The following is a 22,174-nucleotide window of genomic DNA, read 5'->3' as shown; positions in this document are numbered from 1 at the left end:
ATTCTCTGTCTGGGTAAAGAAGCATTATAGAAAACCATCAAGGAAGTTCTGCTAAGCAGTAACAGGCTTTTGGCTTGGAAGTGGGGGGAAAGCCTAGAACCTTTTCCACAGGACATGGATGGAGTTCCTTCCTCAGTGCAACATTTCTAGGAGGTTAATGCTTGCAGTGCCAAACAGTTAACCTAAAAGAGTTTTAAGCCAAACACAGCTTAATTAACAAATGACCACTTTATAAATAGACTTGACACTTTTTAAAAAAGCTCATCCCCACCCCCACTAGCTAAAACTGATCCAAGAAACCCCCCAGTTTACAGGATTTTCTCAAGACTTCAGCAGCAGTTTTGAGTCTGAAACTGCTATATATACATGAGCAGAGGAAAAGCTACTGAGACACTGGAGAGACTGAATACTAGAGCCCAAAGCAGCTGAGTGATGGACTGCCACTGAGCCCACAGTCCTTTAATTTGTCATCACACAATGACTGGTTTATGCAACCAACTAGGCTTGCATATTGAATTCACGTACTGTAGCAGGCAGTCTTTACTGAACAGCGGCACAACTAAAAATGGCTTGTGCCAGACAAACCACTCCAAATGCAGTGTGAAAATTAACAAGGCACTCCCAAGTTCTTTTCAGAGACAACCACGATTATATTTCCGAAACATGAAGTGTGACTAACCTCTTATTCTAGGTGGATGCAAGGCAGTCTCTGCTGCTGCGTACAAATACTGCTACTGTCACCATATATATGTATTCAAAATGGTTGCAAATTATATCATTGTATTCAGGCTTGTAAAGATGATTAATGTCGGTCTTACCACCTCCAAATTGCAGATGGGAAGTTGAGGCTTAAAGGTTTTGAGTTGCCCGGAGCCACTTAGTAAATTCACGGCGTGATTCGACCAGGAACTTGTGGAATCATGGTTCAGTAACTTCCAGGACTGTCATTTTCTTTAAGAATAAAAAGTATTCTCTCTGAAATTCTAAAGGAGCAACTCCCCAAATTGTTTTGTATCCTGCTTTTTAGAAGGTTGTGTCTCAAGTGAGCATCCTTTACGTCTTTACCAAGGGGACAGTGGCAGCAGGGAGTTTGAAATTGCACGAGAATTCAAATTTCCAAAGGCAAGCGTTTTCCCCAACCAGTTGTATCCTGGGGTGTGGTGTTCCATTTCAAGGAACCAAAGGCCACTAGCGAAAGGACAAAAGCAGAAAAACCTAATATGCCAACCATGTGCACCGCTTGCTCACATCCCAGAAAGGGAGAAACTAGAACTGTTGCCCATGTCCTTACCATTTATGCAGCTCCCAAAAGTACTGCAACCAGCTCAGAAGACTATTAGAGTAGGAAGGCAATGCCTTGAGATGGCCACATCGCAGCTACCAACATCCACTTCCCATCCAAGGATTAATGCCCATCTCCCCCCTCGCCTATGACACAGTGTCTTTAATATGTCGCCACAGCGTACGTCTTTCATTCATCCACACTGCCCTCAAGTCCAGTGAAGAGGCACAGAAACATTTGTTTCATTTGCAGTGACCCCTTGTTCTGCATTATCAGACGTCTTTTAACACACACAGGGGAAGACTGTCCCTTCTCGCCATAACACAGGTCAAGGGAAGAGAAGAAACCCAGCACGAGGCAGGATAAAAAGCACAGATATTCAAAACAAAGGTAGCTTTGCTGTCACTCAGATTTTGGGCATGTATTTTCAGGATTGTGCCAATAGGCTGTGGCGGCTAAAGCGTCTTACATTGTATGTTTGGGGGAAACCAAGGCTCAAACCAAGAGAGCCAGTGTGGTGTCGTGGTTAAGAGTGGTAGACTCGTAATCTGGTGAACCGGGTTCGCGTCTCCGCTCCTCCACATGCAGCTGCTGGGTGACCTTGGGCCAGTCACACTTCTCTGAAGTCTCTCAGCCCCACTCACCTCACAGAGTGTTTGTTGTGGGGGAGGAAGGGAAAGGAGAATGTGAGCCGCTTTGAGACTCCTTCGGGTAGTGAAAAGCGGGATATCAAATCCAAACTCTTCTTCAAACGTCAGATCCATTACAAAGCTGACTAGGTAAGGCTCAAGGAGCACTGATTAGTTATTACCCACGAACCTAGTTTATCACCCAGGGCTGCTGTGAGACACGAATGGTGCTGTAAGGAAAGGTCTCTCCACTACAACACAGAACCTAAGGCAAACTGGAAGTTTTCTTCCTTTGAAGGAAATCCCTCTTTCGGTCATAAATCTTTGGAAGAGCTCAGGAAGAGATTTAAAATACAAGGAAGGAAGGGGTTAGTACGCTCAATTATGATAATGGCTCAGCACTTGCGCACACAGAGATAACTGTGTGTGAGAGAGATCCAGACATGCCTTACAGTTTTTTAGAAGGAAGATTGCTGCTGTTATTGCTGCAGCATTGCCCACCTAGAGCTAGGCAAACACAGCACACTCCTCTCCCCTAAGCGTGTTTCAAGCGGCAAAAGCTTGAAGCTATCCCCGTATCTATGTTAGGAAGCGGAGAAGAATCTGGAGCTGGGCTTTTCTTTCCTAGGAAGAAAAAGTAAAACAAAAGGCAGTTATGTACTTACCCAGGAACCTGGCTCCCTACCAGAAGCAACCTAGTGAATGCTGCGAGCATCTCATTTTTTAGTCGCCATAGATGGCGGTCCATCCAGCTTGCTCATTATGCCTTTATGCACATATAAACAGAGACCTGCTCCATTCACCAGTTTAAGCCCATACTGAATTCTGCTGTTTGTTCGCTCCAGAAAACAAGCAGAGCTTTCAGAAGCTAACATTACATGAAGATTCTAGGAACGGGGGCACCAAGCTCTCAAGTTCGGCAAATGCCCAGAAACGCCTGATATGAACTGAAGTCAATGCTTTTGATTTTTTTTGGAGTGGGGGGGGGCAGGATTAGTGATTAACATCTAAAACACATCTATGTTCTAGTGTACCATATTCCATTATCTTGGTGGCAAAACTATCTTCTCACCAGCGTCGTTGCTGCCCCCCCTACCCCCATTTCAGACACAGGAAGCAATGAATCAGAAGGATGCAGGGCAAGTGAAAAAGGTCAAGAATGAGATGCTTGGGGCCCCCAAGTTCAAGATCTGTACTCAAGCCCTGCATCTTGCCAGATGACCTTGAATCAGTCCCACACAGAACATAACAATACCCATGTTAAATGGCTCCTAGCTCCCTTGAGAAATGTAATTCAAACACACGTATGCCCAAGTGCCTTAAGGTCATAGAAATGCAGACCCATTAACCATAAAACAGATTCCTGTTGTTGCTCAAGTGTCTGGTGGAGGCTCAGTCCAGCAAATTACAAATATCAAGAAGAGATTTACCATTTTCCCTATAGTTTGTCTACACGCAGGGGTGGCCAACTCCCAAGAGACTCCGATCTACTCACAGAGTTAATGACTGGCAGTGATCTACCCCCTTTTTTTGGGGGGGGGTGTTCAGGTCAAAGTTGTTGGTTTTTTTTAGGAAGGAAAGCCCTGTCTTTGGGGGGTGAATGGCGAAAATGTTGAGCTTTATTTTAGGGGAGCCAAACTTGTTGAGCTGCTTTGGGGGGAGCCAATGATCTACCGGTGATCTATCACAGACATCCAGTGATCTACTGGTAGATCACGATCTACCTGTTGGACGTGCCTGGTCTACAGCACCCAGGTGAGCACCACTCACAATTAGATCCAAGCTTTTGCCACTTTTGGTCACTAGAAGCAACCACACCAGCACAAGGAGCAAGTGTTTCATCACTTAAGAACAAAGCCTTTTTAGCAAGTACTTGTCCACCATTACCGGAACACTCCCCTTTCTCCTTTCCCTTGCTTGACACCTACCTGCTTGCTCAGAAACAAGCAGCAGCCCTTAACATTTATTCCACTGCTCAAGTACAGGTCCTTTACCTGGCAAACCTATTTGAAGAGGTTTCAATATGTAATTGCCTTGGAGACAAAAACAAACAGTTATACACAAGAGGCAATATGGCGGCAGCAATCAAGTGAGCTGAACACTGACGAGTCCCGGAACTTCCTATTAAGCACCTATGAATGAATGGGCAAACATATCTTCACGTGGCAAAGTGAGCATACGAGAAACACTATTGCGCTGAAACTAGCACGTACACTGCTGGTCCACCATTTGCTGTCAAGAGCTCTTGTCACATAGTAACTGAATCAGCAACTCAAATGGAATTTCACTGCAGCACTTTTGAGAACACAGATGAATTTGGCAGGGTGTGAGATGTTCCGTTGACTGTACTGTTTCTACTTTCTGAATATACCTTTTCATTGTAAACTGTGCAACATCTCACCCTCCTCTCCAAACAGTGGCAACCGTCCATTTGGTAAGTGAAAATGCACACTGTGTGCAGGGTGCTGTTGCAAAATGTTATGATAGATGCTAATGGGAGTCTACCCTTTTCCTTCGAGCCCTACATTCTCACTGAGCTTGTCCCTACTCACCCCCACCCGTTGAACAAGCACTTTTTGAATAAAGTGCAATTCAAGTCCGGCGCCTCTCTGGATGCCCACTGGACATGAATACCTGGTGTGCTCCCAATGGAAAGAACATTTTGCAGTTATATTACTTGAAGCTGCACTATGATCAGCTTGAAGAGTTCGTGGAAAGCTTGAATGTGTTCTGGTGGACGGAAAATAGTTTAATAATTTACTTTGTAGTTTTTTACTTAAAGGCTAGCTGGACAACATTATAGACATCTTGGAATGGCATTTCCAGCTTGCTTCACATTCCAGGAATGAATTTGGGAAGTTACTCCCAAGTAAGTACACACACAGTGGCAAAACTAGTAGACTCTCCATTGAGAATATGCTTTTGACAAAAAGATTTTTCCCTCTTATCTTCCTCGTGCCTAGTAGCAAGGTGGGAGACAACATTAAAAAAATCACAATGCTCAGAGGCCTTTCACCAAATCCCCCTTACTTTCAGAGGAGAGGAGAGCGGTAGCTGCTATTGCATCCTTTCAGTGGTGCTGCCCCCATGTATGGCATGCTCTCTGAAGGACACCTCTGAGGTTGAGAAGTGCTTTTGATGCCAGAAAATATAGCTTTATTTGTCCGGACCATGAATGGGGAACTTATGGCCCTCTAGATATAGCTAGGGACGCAGGTGGCGCTGTGGGTTAAACCACAGAGCCTAGGGCTTGCCGATCAGAAGGTCGGCGGTTCAAATCCCTGTGATGGGGTTAGCTCCCGTTGCTCAGTCCCTGCTCCTGCCAACCTAGCAGTTTGAAAGCACATCAAGTGCAAATAGTTAAATAGGTACTGCTCCGGCAGGAAGGTAAACGACGTTTCCGTGCATTGCTCTGGTTTGCCAGAAGCGGCTTAGTCATGCTGGCCACATGACCCGGAAGCTGTCTGCAGACAAACGCCTGCTCCCTCGGCCAGTAAAGCGAGATGAGCGCCGCAACCCCAGAGTCGTCTGCGACTGGACCTAATGGTCAGGGGTCCCTTTACCTTTAGATATAGCTGGATTATAACTCCCATTATTGCTGCTAACTGGGAATGCTGGCTGGAGCTGAAGCCCATCATCATTTTGAAGAGCCAAATTCCCCATCCTGATCCAGCCTTCTAGATCTTGTGAATGTTTATATCCAGCTGTTTTTATTGCTTTTCGCAGAGGCTGTTGTGTGTCGTTGATTTGGTACTACTGATTTCATTGATTAGCGTAAACTGCTCTGGATTGAGTCTTCTGGACTGAAAAATCAGGCAGAAAACTTTTGTAGTAATATTAAGACATTGGATACAATCAAGCAGGCACCAGTAAAGACAATTTCAGCGCACCTTGGTTCAGGGCTCCTCTACATTTCCTCCCAAGGAACATTTTTATCCAAGAAACTTGGGACCGAGACGTACAAAGCACAGTAACTCCACCTGATCTTAATTAAAATAGAGTTTATTATTAGCTTCTCTTTTAATACAAACATGAGAAAGGAAAGCCACCTGAAGATGTAGCATTTGTTTCAAAATTGAATTGTGATTAATACCTGAAATCACAGACTCTGTAAGAATGCCTGCCTAGAGCTGGTAGGTTAAAATACAGCAAGAGACTTTGGCTCCATCTGCACTTTGCATTTAAAGCCGTTTCCTACCACTTTAAACAGTCATGGCATCCCCCGAAGAATGATGAGAATGGTAGTTTCTTAAGGCGCTGAAAGTTGTTAGAAGACCCTTATTCCTTTCATGGAGCTAAAATTCCCAGAGGTCCCTGGAAAGAGGGATTGACTGCTGAACCACCCTGAGAATTGCAGCTCTGTAGGGAGAAAAGGGGTCTACTAATGAATCTCAGCACCCTTAACAAACCACACTTCCCAGAATTCTTTGGGGGGAAATTATGAGAGTTTATAAAGTGGTATGATACTGCTTTAAATGCAGATGGGGCCTAACAGTCCAAGTGCCACTGAAAATTCAAGAAGCGAGTTGGGCTTGATATTAAGTAATAGCAAAAGGTACCAGATTGCAACAGGGACTGCTTTCAATGTATAAACTGTTTAGATCATTTGACTTGGAGTGGTGAAGGTTTGAAATCCAGGTTGCTTCCTATTTTCAGGAGCAGAAAACTTGATTCACCCCAAATTCCCATTCTGGACAAGCAAACTTAATTTACACAAAAAGCCAATGTTTAGAAGTTCACTTCCAGAGCAAGGAACATTATATACTAGGTTTTAAAAGGGGAAAAAATGTGTTTTCAAAAGAGTAATAATAATATGAACTGAAGCTCATCATACCTCCCTCATCAACACGTCCAGCACCTTCAAAATAGTTCTCCATTGTGAATTTAAAGCTTTTTGGCAGCACGGGACAAAAGCAAACCTTGCTCCGTATCCGTTGTTTGTAGTGGAAGAGTTTAGCAGAGCAGCCTTATTGTCTGTTCATCGCCAAGTCAGTACATTTGTTCAGGCTAAGCTTTCAATGCAGCTCTATTCAGCGCTTCAGGCAAAAGAAAGTGTATTATGCAGACTTGTCTCTCTCCCAGGGCTCAACTAGAAGTATAAGAACGTGAGAAGCACCATAGTTGACAAGAAATGGACCCTGACCAACTGGCTTTCAAATCAGTGAACACGGAATACCATTTCTCTGCTCATGTCCCCAAAGGTTTCCAGTCCCTTGACCATCTCAAGTGTCGGGTTTTGTGTTTACACAGTTAGCACAGCTTTGCCGCTCAGCAGCTCCTTGGTCTTTTGACTGAACTCCAGTGTAGGAATCAAGAGTCTTGCTAGTAAATGTGTGGTGAGGGGAGGGGGGGAAGAACCCTTCACCGGTCAATGCCGCAGCATTAGTCCCAGACTGGGTTTTATACTGTGTTAACATTTAACACTGCACTGAAAGGCAACTGCAGTCTGGTCCTGGATGACTGAGAGGGGGGAAGAACGTCGCGACTACTGTCGTGTTAATGTTCAAATTCTAAAATGTAAAACTAGTCATTATTAAAAACTCACATAGTTCACAGCTATAGGCCTACACAGTAAGCAAACATCTGTGTGGGGGTTTTTTTTGGGGGGGGGGTTGAGGGACAGTGAGGAGAAAAGGGGGGAAGACTCAAAAAGTTTTTGAACCTCTTGATTTTTAATGGAGTGTGCCCATTTGAAAGAGGTTCCATCTCCCCCCCTCCACCTGGAATCATGCTCCTCTGGCTCTGGGCTTCCTTGGCTTGCTGTGCTCACCCCGTCCGCTGGCTGGAAGACGCCATCGCTGTTGACTTGTGAGCTTGGAGTGGAGGCGGTATCCCCGGCCGATAGGAATGCTGGCGCCACAAGATCGCAGCTTTCCATCTTGCTCAAGAGAGGATGGCGTTAGTACGGCGGATCCCAACTAAGTTATCAGCACTGAATGATCGTCTCATAGCAGCTTTTGACAAATCTTTGTATTTGTCCTCACACAGCCTGGAGATAGCCTAGAAAACATGTTCAAGCCAGAAATATGAGCTCAGTAGGATGAGAACCAGGAAGCTCAGGCACCCCATCTCAGCATCTGTTTAATTGTATTACCTCTCACTTTACTGATTCAGAAGTAGCAGACAAAAAAAAAAATCAACCACAAACCTAGGCTCATATTGATCTGAATGCTTCTTCTGCAGGTTCCAGGCCAATTTACTAACTAGGTTTCTAAATTCTCAAACGGAAACATTCTTCAAGCAGGGCACAGAAACGGCGTTTACCTTCCCGCTGGAGTGGTACCTATTTATCTACTTGCACTCTGAAGTGCTTTCGAACTGCTAGGTTGGCAGGACAGGTATCATTAGTGACACCTTAAAGACTATATAGTAATATAAAATTATGAACAGAATGTGTCTGTCAGCACACACAGAGTCATAATTGTCTTAATCAACACTGTCTGGTTTCTTGACCTTTCCATTCTTTCTTGCTCTTCTCCTAAGAAAGGATTACCTTTAAAAGGAGGATTCCTGCAACTAAGAGGTTAAACCCTCCAATGAAACAAAACCAAAAAAGCTTAGCAAGCCCCACTAATGTGATTAAGAAGGGACAGAAGCTGTTGTTACGCAAACCAAGTACCCAGCACACCAAGTCTCGGACCTTACCTCCAGTTTCTGCGCTCGCTCTTTACTAAGGGGCTCCAGCAGAAAGTTCAGGTTGTTGTCATCTGCTAAGGAGCGAAGGTCAAAGTAGTATTTGGCGTAAACACTGGCAGGAACATTGATATTGAACTGCAGTAGCTCCAAGAAATGTCTTTCCATTTCATTCCTAGGGTAAAAGGAAAGGGGTTGAGAGAAACAAGACAAAATAAGCATCTTAATATTATTCAGTGTCGCAAGCAACACACACATACACACCCCGAAAATGAATGTTGATTGCACCTGAAGCATTTTTTTTTAATGGGACAAAGTGAATGTGCTCATGTTAGATGCAATTTGAATTCTGGAACCTCCAGCTTGGGGGAGAAAAGGTTATGTTCTGTCATGCACTCACTTTGCTGACTTAGAAGCGCTGTCCTTTAGAGTTCCATTAGCACAGCTGTACACAATTCATACTCCATTCTCATTCTTACAAGACCCTGCACTATAGTTATCAGATGAAAAGAAGGATGTGTGCTGTTGATTAGCTCTGAAGAACTTGCAGACATTTTCACCAGGTTGATAACAGGAAGGGGGTTTGTTGAAGTAGAGGCGGACCAACAAAAGAAGTAGGCATATCACCACGGCAACAAATGGATCTCTGAAGAGCTGCTGCTGCTATTATCTGGGAGTAAAAAGCCTCTTGAGGCAACATGGATTCATCTCCAGCAATAAATAAATAAGCAAGCAAGCAGCATTAGGTAGGCGAAAGAGTTCTTTGCCCCGAGACTCCCGGGAGGATATATATCAGCGCAAGACAGGAGGAGGGATTCTTTATAAAGGCAGCCTTCCAGGCTATTTAACTGAAATCTTTCCTATGGATTCAGGCGTGGGGCAGCACCTCTTCAGAATGGTTAGAAGAGTACCTGCGAAAAACCAGAACCTGCAACGCGTCTCAAAAGTAACACTTGCTTCATATCCCAAACAGAATCTTACTATGAGTTGATACATAGCAACATCTCCACCAGTCCAAACATCAAAAGACATGGTTCCACTTTTGGTTGAATACAGATTTACAATGTGCGGTACATTGCATTTATTTGATTGTGCCTATTTTTTTTTTTTGCCAAACTGCAGGAGGCAGCGGAGGATAGGGGTGCCTGGCATGCTCTGGTCCATGGGGTCACGAAGAGTCGGACACGACTGAACGGCAACAATTTTTTTTTGCCACTTCAAAAGCAGTGGAATTGTGTGCATTTTCCACTATTATGTATTTACGTTTAAAATACAGTAGAGCGTTAAGACCCTATTAGCACACTAAACTCATTTGCTCATCTCCTAATGAAATATAAAATAATCCCCTAGCCCAAATTAGCATAGTCACAAGGATGGGAAGAAATGTCTTCAAACCCGAACGCATGAAATGCCCAACGTTAACAAGGGCTGCTTTGCATGTGACCGACAAAACGTTTTAAAAAGCTGTGCCCAAAGTGTTTGCTGTCGCATAAGAAACCAGGACGAAGCACGGGGCTTTCTAGTACTTCTGAGCATGCGGAGTACAATGAAATATGCTAGTACTCCCCACAGAGGTCCAAGAGATGATGGGAAGCACAAGGCACAGCAGTGAGAGCAAAGGTGTAGGTAGAAAGGAGAAGAGAGGCCAAACCTCAGGCCCATAGGCACATCCTAGTGACAACAGTTGCTGCCTTATGTCACTGCCGCCAGCCCATATTTATCACCCTATTTAAACCAGTTTCAAGCAAATCTGGTTAAAACAACAACAAAAAACCCACCCTACCTCCATTAACTCTGAGCTAATCAAAAGCTGCCTATCGATCCCAGACAACAGAGCTTTCCCCTTAAAAACGGGAGCTGCATAACTCACAATTGCATGTCAAATTTTCAATTTCTTGTTAACTCTTCCTCGCTCACAAAGATTTGCAGGGTGGGGGGGAGATGAGGAGGAGTATCGTTCTTTTTTTATATTGGCATTTTAGTTGAAGAGACAGAAAACAAAGAGGAATGTATCATCTAGATGGCAAGTCTCAACGAGAATAGGAGCTTTGTGTGCTCTGCTTCGAGCAGGATGGACAGGAGGACCATTAAGCCCCCTGCCAGAATTAATTTCCTGCTCATATGGTCATAAAGCTTATAGAAATGTAAATCAGATAATGTTTGGATGATCAGCTGATCGGGGCTTCATTTGCCCCTTTTGTACAGAGCTTGCTAATACATTTTAATTGTGTAAAAATTACAATACTTTGCTGGATTAACAAGTCTATTAATAAGGGTTTAGAAGCTAGGAAAGGCAAAAAGGCCCCATGTGTTTGTGTTGCTTTATTTACTATCACATGTAGCCCAAGAATGAACAGCATGTCCCCTCTTTTATGCACACTGTAATCTACAGGATTAGCAGCTGCATGGCTAGAGGTTTTTCCCACTCTTATTAAGACACTCCATTAAAGCAGCTATTTATATGGCAAAGGGTTTTAACAAACAACATTTTCCTTTTTCCTCATTTCAGATTTCTTGTTACAGAATCAGAAGTGCAGCGCAAGGAAAATTCTGATGCATTATTCTGTTGGCCAGCTTTATACATCTTTCCCCCCTCTCCAAACTAAGAGGCATATCTTTTAAGAAACCCAATTAACTCCCTCATCTGCCTATAACACTTCTCTTTTTCATTAAGCATCTTATCACAGCTTCAAAGTCATGCTTCTCAATGCACCCTCTGGAAAAAGGTCAACTTGCTGCGGCTGGACAGCTCCTTCCTACATTCTTCTCTCAAGATTCAGAAAGTTAACATTCACAAGCACAAGGGGAAAGATTTTTAAAAAGCAAAAATACATTTCGCTTTGGGGGTCACCTCTGAATATTTTGCGTTCTATTTTTACAAGTTTGAGAATTAATTTCAGACACAACACAATAACGCTAAACCATAGCTAAGTGAATATGGTGCTGTAGTCACAAAGGATGCAGAAGTTTCTACTTCCATTTTAGATCAACCAAAGTTTGAACCAGGATTGTTTTAAGAAGCCATAGTTAAGGCTGACCGCAATTTGCCCAGGTTTGGACAACACAACAAGCTGTGCTTAATCTATAATGGAAGCAAAATTCAGCTGCTGCACTGGAGGAGGAGATGGGTGACAGTCTTGAACACGAGGCTCTGTAAGACCCTAAGAGGAGCTTCTTGATCAAGCCAACAGCCCATCCAGTCTAACATTCTGTTCTCACAGATGCCTGTGGGAAACCTGCAAGCAGGATCTGAGCACATCAGCAGCACTCTCTTACAGGAATTTTCCTAATCCTCTTCTACAGCCATCCAGGCTGGTGGGCCATCACTGCCTCACTGTGGAAGTGAGTTTCACAGTTCAACTATGTGCTGCGTGAAGGACTTTTAAAATTTTTGTTCTGTATCTTCCAACATCCAGCGTCCTTGGATGTCCACAAGTTCTGGTGTTATGGGGGGACAGGGGAACTTTCTCCATGCCACGCATAATTTTATAAAGTTCTACCATGTCACCTATTACCAGGCCTTTCTCTAAACTAAAAAAAAACAAAAACTTATGCACTGCAACCTCTCTTCACAGGGGAGTTGCTCCATTCCCTTGATCATTTTGGAGGCCTTCATTTCAACCTTTTCCAACTATGCAATATCCTTTTTGAGATGAGGTGACAAGAACTGTACAAAGTATTCTAAATGCAGTCGCACCATAGATTTCTATACTGGCATTATGATATCCACAGCTTTATTTTCGATTCCTTTCCTAATGATCCCTAGCAGGGAATTTGCCTTTTTCATGGCTGCTGCAACATCTTCATTGAGCTATCTATTGTGAAGGTCTCATTCCTGGTCCGTCATGGCCAGTTCTGTTTAACAAGCAAGGGTCAAAGAAGCTATTGGAGGCAAGAAGGCTTCCTCCAAAAAACTGAGGTCTTGTCCAAATGAAGGAAACAAAATGGAACACTAACCCCCGCTCCCCCAAATGCAAGCAGACAGGAGTTTTAAAAAATAATTTGAGGAACACATGGCTGAAAACATTAAGACCAACAACAATAAATTCTTTAAATGTATCAATAGCAGGAAATGGTCCAGGGAGATGGTTGGACCCTTGGATGCCAAAGGAGGTCCAGACCATCAGCATCCAACCTAGCAACTTAAATTTAGCTTCCAGGATGTCATTTGCCCATGCCATTGGTGCCAACATGCACCATGAACACCGAATCCTCCCCAGCACTATGTACTAATGGCTCATCATTTGTGTCTCCCTCCCTCCCTCTCACACACCCTGCAAAAAGTGTTACAAGAACAAGCACCATATTACTGCTCAAACTGCTGGTTGCAACTTACAGGGTCTGATAAAAAATTGTGCTCACGAACTACTGTTACACAAAGAAAACCACAAGAAGTCACATGCACACCATTCAAAATCTGATTTGAATTAGTTGAAGGCATATTACGTACTAAATATATCATGGAGTAAAGGTGTGTTTTCAAACTATCTGGGTTAAGACACAGATGAGCAAATTCAACTAAATCTTGCAACTTACATGTCTTCAACTGTTATATCCTTCAGTATTTGGCAGTAATCCACATTCCACACGGCCTGATCATCCCACACCTTAGAAGCTAGCAGAATAGCACCTAGAACTATTCTCTTCCAGTTACTTGGGCAAATGTCAATCTCTGCATAGGTTAAGAGTCTTTCCAAGTAAACCTGCAGATGAAGAAAACCGTTCTTAAGATTGTAATGACCCAAGAGTCCTCTTTGGGTGTTCTTTGCTCCCATATTGAGCAACATGGAAATGAGAAGAGGGGCTGCTTAGATTAGCCCTTTGCCCTCAACATTGTGCATGTCTCCTCTGATGTCCATGCACACAGCATTGCCATCTGTAGCAAAGAGGTTTCACAACTATGCTTGAATGTGAGAAGTCTTCCCCAGAATCTATAACAGTTCAGGGTTATATGTGTGAGGTTCCCCGCTTGCTACTGATGTTTGCACTGAGAACAAAGCAGTCAAAGCAGAAACACACAAAACCCAGGGCAGGGCTACTTGGCGTGATCTTGATCCTTGCTTCCATGTTGTTCAACACGGGAGCAAAGGACACCAGAATAGGGCTGATAAGGCATGCACAGTAAATGTTTCAAGTGAAGAAAAATCTACCATGTAGTCAAACACTTGAAGGAGTAGTTTTAGTCTGATTTCCTGCAACTTCTTCAATCTACATAGCTAGAAATGTTTTTGTTTTCAAGCAGACCAAACATAATGCACTCACTATGAAGGGTGGGCCTTGTAAAGTGAAGATGAATAAAAAAGTATTGCGCGTTTTAAGAATTCGTATTTTTCATAACCAAGGCTAATCAAAACTACTCAACATCACTGCAAACTTCATTACCGATCAGCTCCTCATTCGTGTGTGTTTGAGAGTTCGCACTCACTGTACATTCAAAATACACATCTACATATACGTTTTATTCACCAATTTAAAATGAACTCCATCAGCTAAAATACAATAGAATCAAGCAGCCACACAGCACTGCCATATTTTCAGCTTCAAGATCATGTACGGAAGGGGGGGAAAGGTAACTCCCAACTGAGTGAAAACTTTTGCTCCTTTCTGTGGTGAAACAGTGCCAACTAGTGGCAGAAGTACTTTCTAACGTTTAAGAGACGTATTTTCTAAGGGTTGCTTTCTTACACCAGTGTTTTTCAACCACTGTTCCGCGGCACACTAGTGTGCCGCAAGATGTTGCCTGGTGTGCCGTGGGGAAAATTGAAAAATTCAAGAGAATTACTTTATATAGTCAATATAGGCACAGAGTTAAATTTTTTAACATTTTCTAATGGTGGTGTGCCTCATGATTTTTTTCATAAAACAAGTGTGCCTTTGCCCAAAAAAGGTTGAAAAACACTGTCTTACACGACAGAATGCTTTCAGAAGAATTCCTAGGGTCTTACACACACATAGTGCTGTCAGGAATTGTTTCAGTACAGAAAAGCACTGGAAGCAGAATATTCGATTTCTGACAGTTCTAGTTTATTGAAAGATTCCTGACGGTCGTGTGGAATTTTTCACCTGCAGGCCTTCATGGGAACCATTCCAAAAACACAGCAGAGGAGGCAAATCTTACACTGAAATAGGGCCTCAATTCCGAGTCATGACAGACTAACTGACTACAGGACAGCTACTTACCTGCACAAGTATTCCAAATTCAGAAGATGTAGCCCAATGCATTTACCCTCTATTTCTGCAGCACAAGAGAACTGAAGGGATTGGGGGAATCAAGTAGCCTCACATGTGGTTGGACTCCAGTTCCCACTGGCATGCCCAATGGACAGGGGTGAAGGGAGTCAAAGTTCAACAACACCTGGAAGGCAACAGGCCCCCCACCTCTGAAAAGAATTTGTCTAACAGTTACCAAACAGGCAGCTTAGGTGCAAGCTTATTGACACTGCTGCAATTGACCCAGTGCATTTCTTGTATCAAGTTCTGACTGCTGCAAGGTAAAAATGACAAGTAGTCATTACGTGGGACATACTTAATCCCATCTCTGATTCCTGCATTGCAAGGGGTTGGGTTCGACGACCCTTAACTCTACAGTCCTATGACTTTTATAAACCTCACTCACAAAAATTGATTTTAAAAAAATTAAAATGCAAGATGGTGGTAACTGAGCAAGGCTTACCAGTGTCACTATTGCACATTCGGCCGTCAGCTGCGCTGCACTAAACAGGGTACGTACAAAGCGATAGATGTGCTTGTGATCAGGGTCATGTTTAAAGTAGTCATCTGGAACCTCTTCACGCTGAAACAGGACACAGTACAGAAGTAATTTAAAAGTTACGTTGAACACAGTGGGACTTATTTCTGTGTAAACATGCACAGGATCATGCTGTTAGTACTGTGAAAATATCCTGCATGACTATGCCAGTGGGTTATATACAAAGGCTGGAATCCAAATGGCTGAGTGCTCATAGGAGTTCCTTAAAGGCCTCTTCCTACTGGAGCCCCCTGTCGTTGTTGTTCAGTCGTTCAGTCGTGCCCGACTCTTCGTGACCCCATGGACCAGAGCACGCCAGGCACGCCTATCCTTCACTGCCTCTCGCAGTTTGGCCAAACTCATGTTAGTCGCTTTAAGAACACTGTCCAACCATCTCATCCTCTGTCATCCCCTTCTCCTTGTGCCCTCCATCTTTCCCAACATCAGGGTCTTTTCCAGGGAGTCTTCCCTTCTCATGAGGTGGCCAAAGTACTGGAGCCTCAACTTCAGGATCTGTCCTTCTAGTGAGCACTCAGGGCTGATTTCTTTAAGAATGGATAGGTTTGATCTTCTTGCAGTCCATGGGAGCCCCCTAGCTTCTCTCAAAAATAGGGGACACAATCTAGAACTATATTCTATGGGACTCAAGAAGCTACCACTAGAAGGGAGAAACTGACTCATGAGCATGGGTAAATATTTTTCAAAAAGACCCCTCTTTGGATTCCAGCTCAAAGCTACAGAAGTCCAGCACTGCTTTTCCAACAAAGCAAAACCTGTATCAGCCAGAATGTAGAATGGGACGAAGGGATGACACTCTGCAGCATCACTTTTTAAAGTACAAGAAGCCAAATGGCAATCTAGTTTTGTATAGACTGACATGTTTTTTTGCACAGAAGCTAAGAGACAAGAAACCTCTCTTACTTTTCCTGCAAATCTGGCCTTCCTTATAAGCAAGCTGAAATAGATAGGCATCTGTTTCCTAGGTATCAGGAATAAACCCCAAATATTCATATGGGATGCAATCAAGTCAAACTAAGGTAACAATCAAATTTACCGTGAGTGGATGTGATTTCTCATCAAAAATATCCAGTGATCTATCTGAATCCCTGCAACATAGGAGAATGTATGTTACTGGTGTTAGTAAAGCTTTTCTCAAGTTACAGTAAGCATTTGCATTCCTTTAAGAAGCATTTTAATACATCATAGGATGAGGAGGACTACCCACGTAATTGGTAATGTCAATAACCTGTTCTTTATCTCCTTTGCCCATTCTCTCTCCCCCATGTTGTGCACTTCTAAATGCTAACACAAAAAATGCTATAAAACTATATAATAAACTTTTAACAGCAGCATTACAGTATGCTTTGCAGTTGTTGGAAATCTAAGAAATTGTCCTGGGGACCACAACATAGCCATTTCACAGAACAAAACTGGCAATCCCATCATACAAAACAAGGAAAACATCTACGCCCCCCAAAAAACCCCCACACCCCTCAAATCAATAACTTTTGCAGACCTGTTTTCAATGCCAAGATACTCAGCATGAGCCAAATTTGAAGTTTTTAGCAAGCACTTGCAGTAAGGTGAGACAAGAGGTCTGGGCAAGTGAGTAATAGTAAGCATATGGTCAGAAGGGTGTGCAGTGGCGGAGCAAGGCTCCGCGGCGGCAAAGGAAACGCCCCAGGGGCGTTTCCGGGAGTGCCGCCGCCGCTTCTGCAGCCCCCTTTTAAGCCGAAGAGCCCCGTTTAAGCTCTGTGGCTCAAAAGGAAGCTGTGGAAGCGGCAGTCCGACGACGGAGTGCGCCTGCGCGAAATGTTACAACCTGGGGTGCTAAAGTCACCATATGGAGCAACGACACATCCCTCCTGCAAACACATTTTGAGCCCATAGCCATAAATTGCAATATGCATATATTGCAAGGCATGCAAAACCTCAAAGAAGCCCATGCAAAACTTGTGTTATGACTGTTACTGTGGCTCCTGTCTTTAAAGAGACTCCCTTCATCCCCAGAGAGCTATATTTAACATTAATCTCCTGCAGTGAAGTAGCTCCTCATCAGCCATAGAAAGTGGGGAGACAAGGAGAACGCATTTGCAACCCAGCCCTACCTATGAAGTTATTATGGACAGAAAGTGGCATAAAAATTGAGCTACTGAATGCAAAACTCGCATCTGTTGCACTGTGATTTTTGCATCCAAGACCTTAATTTGGTAACTTTGTGTGTGTATTTGTTGCTCTCTCTCAATTCCCCAGGACTCTTTACAGCCACCAGCAATTTCTTAGGTATGAAAAATGTAGCTAACACCTGCCCATTTAAAGTCTTGCTATTTCATATTCATGCAACAAATGTTTGATTCTTAGCAGCACTGCCTCTCCAACATGAGAGCCCCAATTAATAAAACACACAAGCTACAGCTACTTCAGTAACCAATGGCCAAGCTGTAGTCAACATCACTGCAATGACTTGCAAAACAAGAGTTTTAAGTGGTGCTCACCTGTTCTTTATGTGATAGTATATTGCTAATGTAACACTGTGAGGAGAGAGAAAAGTCATTTCACTGTTAGTGGTTCTGCAAGTTTAATTTTGATACAAGATTGCTGTTAGATATAAAAACAGATTTTATGACACATTAGAAACTTTCGCTTCTTCTTCTTTCCCATTTTCAACTGAACTCATTTAAAGAACCTGAAAGATATATGTGTTGAAATTCAACGTGCTCTAATACAAGGTTGCCTGAACTAAGACTAAAAAATCTTTATAATGCCAGGAACTGGATCGTATAATGGAGCATCTGGATTAAACCTGTAATCTATTTAGTAAGAAAATGACCAACGAAATTATCTTGTGTAGATGACTTGGCCAAGAGACCCCAAGTGGTACACAAATATCACTAGAGGGGGGGACACTATTGAATAACACTGAATATTAAGGGGAATACAGGGTATCACCACACTGATGATGTAGGCTAAAAACACCTGGCCATTTATCTTTTTTTGCCGTGAGACAAGATAAGTGGGTTAGTGACTGTGCCTCCTCCTTTTCCAAGCAACTGGACGCTGCTCTCTCTAGGCAGACCTGTGAGCACATCTTGATGCTGCCACTGCAGAGATTCATATGTTGTCTTCGCTGCATTCAGCTGGTGGGAGGTAGGGGAAGGTTCATTTAGACAAAAGAGGAAAAGAGGCTGATGCTCTGACAGCTACAGAGGTGGAGGAAACTGTGTCGGGGTGGTGGTGGCTCCACTTCTAAGAGGCCACACCTATAAATGGGCTAAATCCATTTGCATGGAATCATCCCTTAAGCAGCTTGCCCTGTATTTTAAGCAGCTCACCCTACAATGCTGGTGAGTTTCAACAGTATACAGTTCTCTTTAATAAACCTCTTTTCCATTTACACTGTGCCCCCCCCCTTCTACCTTTCAGCTGTAGTATAATTTCATTATACTACATGGATAAAAATAAGTCAATGAGCCAAACTTGGAAATATAGGAAATAAATTCTTAAAAATTTTCAAGGGGAAAAGGAGGGGTACTTCCAACACTCTTCCCCTCGCTGCTGCTATTCTGGCAACCCTGAGTCAACTGATCCGATCTGAAATGATGCATGGTGTCGTACTTAAAATCTCCACTACTTCTCAGCTTCAGCTGCGAATCCAACTTCCTCCTGCAGGCCTCATCAGCTCTCTATGGCCTAAACACACTTATCTGAAGTTACTGTGTGATTTACACGAGCCAATCTATGGCAAATCAGGGCTTTGTGTTCCTAATTACTAATTACTGTATTGTCTCAAGCACTTCAATATTTTATCAGCTAAGCATTTTAAAGTTACAAGCCAATTTTATACCTAATTCTCTGAGAGGGCAAAAATAGAAACTGGAGTATGAGAGCTCTGGAGTCTAGATAAGAGAAACAAGACAGATGAAGATACAAAAAAAGTTTAACTATTAGGTTATTTTTCCCTGAATTTTGGAATCAAGTAGTTAAGGAATAATTTGATGCCACTAGATGGCAGGCCAACCCAAGAGGCTACAATTTACTCTGTGTTTTATACAGAATGTTACCAGAGCAAAGGTTTCGTAAAACTGCTGCATTTTACTGGTGTACTTTGGGGGCAAAGAAAACTTTCCTGCTCAACTTATAAAAATCAGAATCAATCACTTTCACTAGAACTCGTTCGACAGAATACTGACTCCTCTGATGTCTCCATCATCAGTATACCTTCTCCCCAAACACTCAATGGTACTTACCATTTTATTGTGCTCCTAAGATTAGGCTGGCTTACTGTGCTGTCATCAATAAATATTGTTGAACATGAACTATACTTTTTTGTAAGCTGACCTGGGGAAACCTGTAAGAAGGAGGGGAAAGCAACAGTGTTCTTAAAAATGGTTTCCAATACAACAATTTATGGGTTTACAGTAAGCACCCACATCCAATCCTACATATTTAAGAATTATGCATTAAAATGCTATTAAAGAAAGCAAAGATACATTAGAGAAAAATACTTAAATGGCATAGAAAAGAATGTCTCTCTCACACAAACACCACCCACCCATCGCAAGTCCTTATCCAGGTCTGGACTCCCTTGTGGCTACTATTGTAAAGAGCAGGAGAAAATACACAATAAATGACATGTTTAAAGTTGAGGAGAAGAACATGTGCTAGCAGTGTGTCATAGAGAAGCTAAACAACTCTGCTGAAGCTCAAGGAAGGTATTCTGGGTTACTTAAGACTACAGATGTTCCCCCATTTAAAGCCAATGATTAATTGTGTTTAGTTTTGGGGAAAAGAGCGTAGGGCTGCCATACACCCAGATTTTCCTGGATACATCCAGGCATTTTAGGGGCGCCAGGGCAATTTTTTGCGGAATCAGGGAAAAAACAACAACTAAAGCTCAACAACTCTGTCTGCATTTTCACTTTTGGGAATATGGCAACCCTACGTGAGTGAGTATGAGCACATTACATTACACAACTATGTGCCTTCAATATTATACTTAGACAGTTATAAGCTATGAGCATCAAAAGGCTCCTCATCCCACCAAACAATTCTAGGATTGTGTGTGAAAGTTGGTAGCAGGTATCTTAAGGCAGGGGTGAGCTTTGTTTTGCAGAACATTTTGTTATTAATGTACCAGAATCCCTGTGGGTTGTTTAAACAAACAAATAAATCACATCCTCAGGATCTTAACATTTAACATATAACTACCATATATACTTGAGTATAAGCCTAGTTTTTCAGCACACTTTTTGTGCTTTAAAAGCTTCCCTCGGCTTATACTCAAGTCAACCATTCCTTAAGAAGTGTACAAGAACGGTGGTTCTTTACTCTCCCCAGGCAGCTTGTTCCATTCCTGAACTGCTCACATAAATGCAAACTTTAGACCCCAGAAGGCAGAAAGCCTATAAGTTAAGGAAGTATTAAAACCCCACAGGTGCTCACTTTCCCTGGCTCCTGCTTAAACAGGACAGGATCCCAGCCTTCTCTGTATAACACAAGGGAACATTGCGCTGTGAGTTAAACCACAGAGCCCTAGGGCTTGCTGATCAGAAGAATGGCGGTTCGAAACCCTGCGACGGGGTGAGCTCCACAGCAGCAAAGGAGGAAGAGGAAGGAGCAGCCCAAAGGACTGCTTTGGGCTGCTCGTTCCTCCTCTACCACAGTGGCAAAGGTGAACCGGCTTATACTTGAGTCAATAAGCTTTCCCACATTTTTGTAGGGAAATTAGGTGCCTCGGCTTATATTTGGGTCGACATACTCGAGTATATACGGTAATCTGTTTTAAGTAATTCAGATAATTCCACTGTTCCTGAAGATGCAATGTTCAGACTTAGGCCCACCCAGTCCTGTACAGTCATACCTCATGTTACGTACGCTGCGGGATGCGTACATTTGGGATATGCACCGCGGTGACCCAGAAATAACAGAACGGGTTACTTCTGGGTTCGCCGCATTGCGCATGCGCAGAAGCACTGAATTGTGTCACGCACATGCGCAGCACTTCATGATATGGACGTCACAGGTTACGAACGGGACTCCGGAACAGATCCTGTTCGTAACCAGAGGTACCACTGTACTCTGCAGGAATTCCAGCAACTGGCAGTTAACAGGCTGTTGAACGGGAATTAAACATGGACTACCTTCTGCCGAACCGGAGCTTAAGAGTTTACTCCCATTCTACTTTGGCTGCAAAGTGTTTCTGAAACAGAAGGGAAACGGGAGCACAGAGCACTTGTTCTATCAAGTGTTGGCAGGCAAAAAGATATGGAAGTGACATGCTGAACAGATTAATCACCACTAATCCCATTAGTCACAGGTGACCCTCTTCTGCAGCTCCCACTGAAGTACACATTAATGCTCCTTCTCCATCACAGCATTAGCCATGTGGGAGACAAATTTCATGCTCACTTATTAAGTATGCTTTTGCACTTGAAACAATTATATCATGAGAGTGCTTAGGCTGAGATATTGTGCAGTCAACAACACCAGCTGGGACTGTGTTCTACTGTGCTACGGAAAAAGGAAACTTAAGAATCATAGAATTGCAGAGTTGGAAATGCCCCCAAGGGTCATCTAGTCCAACCCCCTGCAATGCAGGAACTTAAAAATGCAGTGAATGGTTTAAACATTTGAAGTAAGCTGTTGGAATAGTAAGAGTGAAACTCTTAAGCTCATTTTCATGCTGCCATTTTCTGCATATAACTAGCTGGGTTTTTGCTTACCCCTGTCTTCATTTACTAGATGTACTTACATGGTTGATGTGGTTGCTTTTCCTCTTCTCTCTCACTGAAAAGGGAGTGAACACTTTTATTAATGAATGCTTCAATTTCAAAATACATTCTGTATTTTAGAATGCAATCTGTTTAATTGCTAGGAGGATAC

The 22,174-nt window shown here is 43.0% G+C and overlaps 1 protein-coding gene across 1 annotated transcript in view; it reads right to left on the bottom strand.

The window, feature by feature from the left end:
• Window positions 1-7,514: 7,514 nt before the first annotated feature.
• Window positions 7,515-22,174, bottom strand: part of CCNYL1 (cyclin Y like 1) — a 32,540-nt gene continuing 17,880 nt past the window's right edge. The window contains exons 3-10 of the mRNA XM_033170251.1: window positions 22,044-22,078; window positions 19,540-19,640; window positions 17,788-17,823; window positions 16,347-16,398; window positions 15,218-15,337; window positions 13,081-13,247; window positions 8,557-8,719; window positions 7,515-7,911 (exon numbers count right to left, since the gene is read on the bottom strand). Of these exons, the coding sequence (XP_033026142.1) occupies window positions 7,795-7,911; window positions 8,557-8,719; window positions 13,081-13,247; window positions 15,218-15,337; window positions 16,347-16,398; window positions 17,788-17,823; window positions 19,540-19,640; window positions 22,044-22,078 (791 nt within the window). The 3' untranslated portion in view covers window positions 7,515-7,794. The remainder of the gene's footprint in view (window positions 7,912-8,556; window positions 8,720-13,080; window positions 13,248-15,217; window positions 15,338-16,346; window positions 16,399-17,787; window positions 17,824-19,539; window positions 19,641-22,043; window positions 22,079-22,174) is intronic.

The sequence above is a fragment of the Lacerta agilis genome, chromosome 1, assembly GCF_009819535.1.
Source record: "Lacerta agilis isolate rLacAgi1 chromosome 1, rLacAgi1.pri, whole genome shotgun sequence".
NCBI lineage: Eukaryota > Metazoa > Chordata > Lepidosauria > Squamata > Lacertidae > Lacerta > Lacerta agilis.
This window is presented reverse-complemented; position numbering and strand designations above follow the sequence as displayed.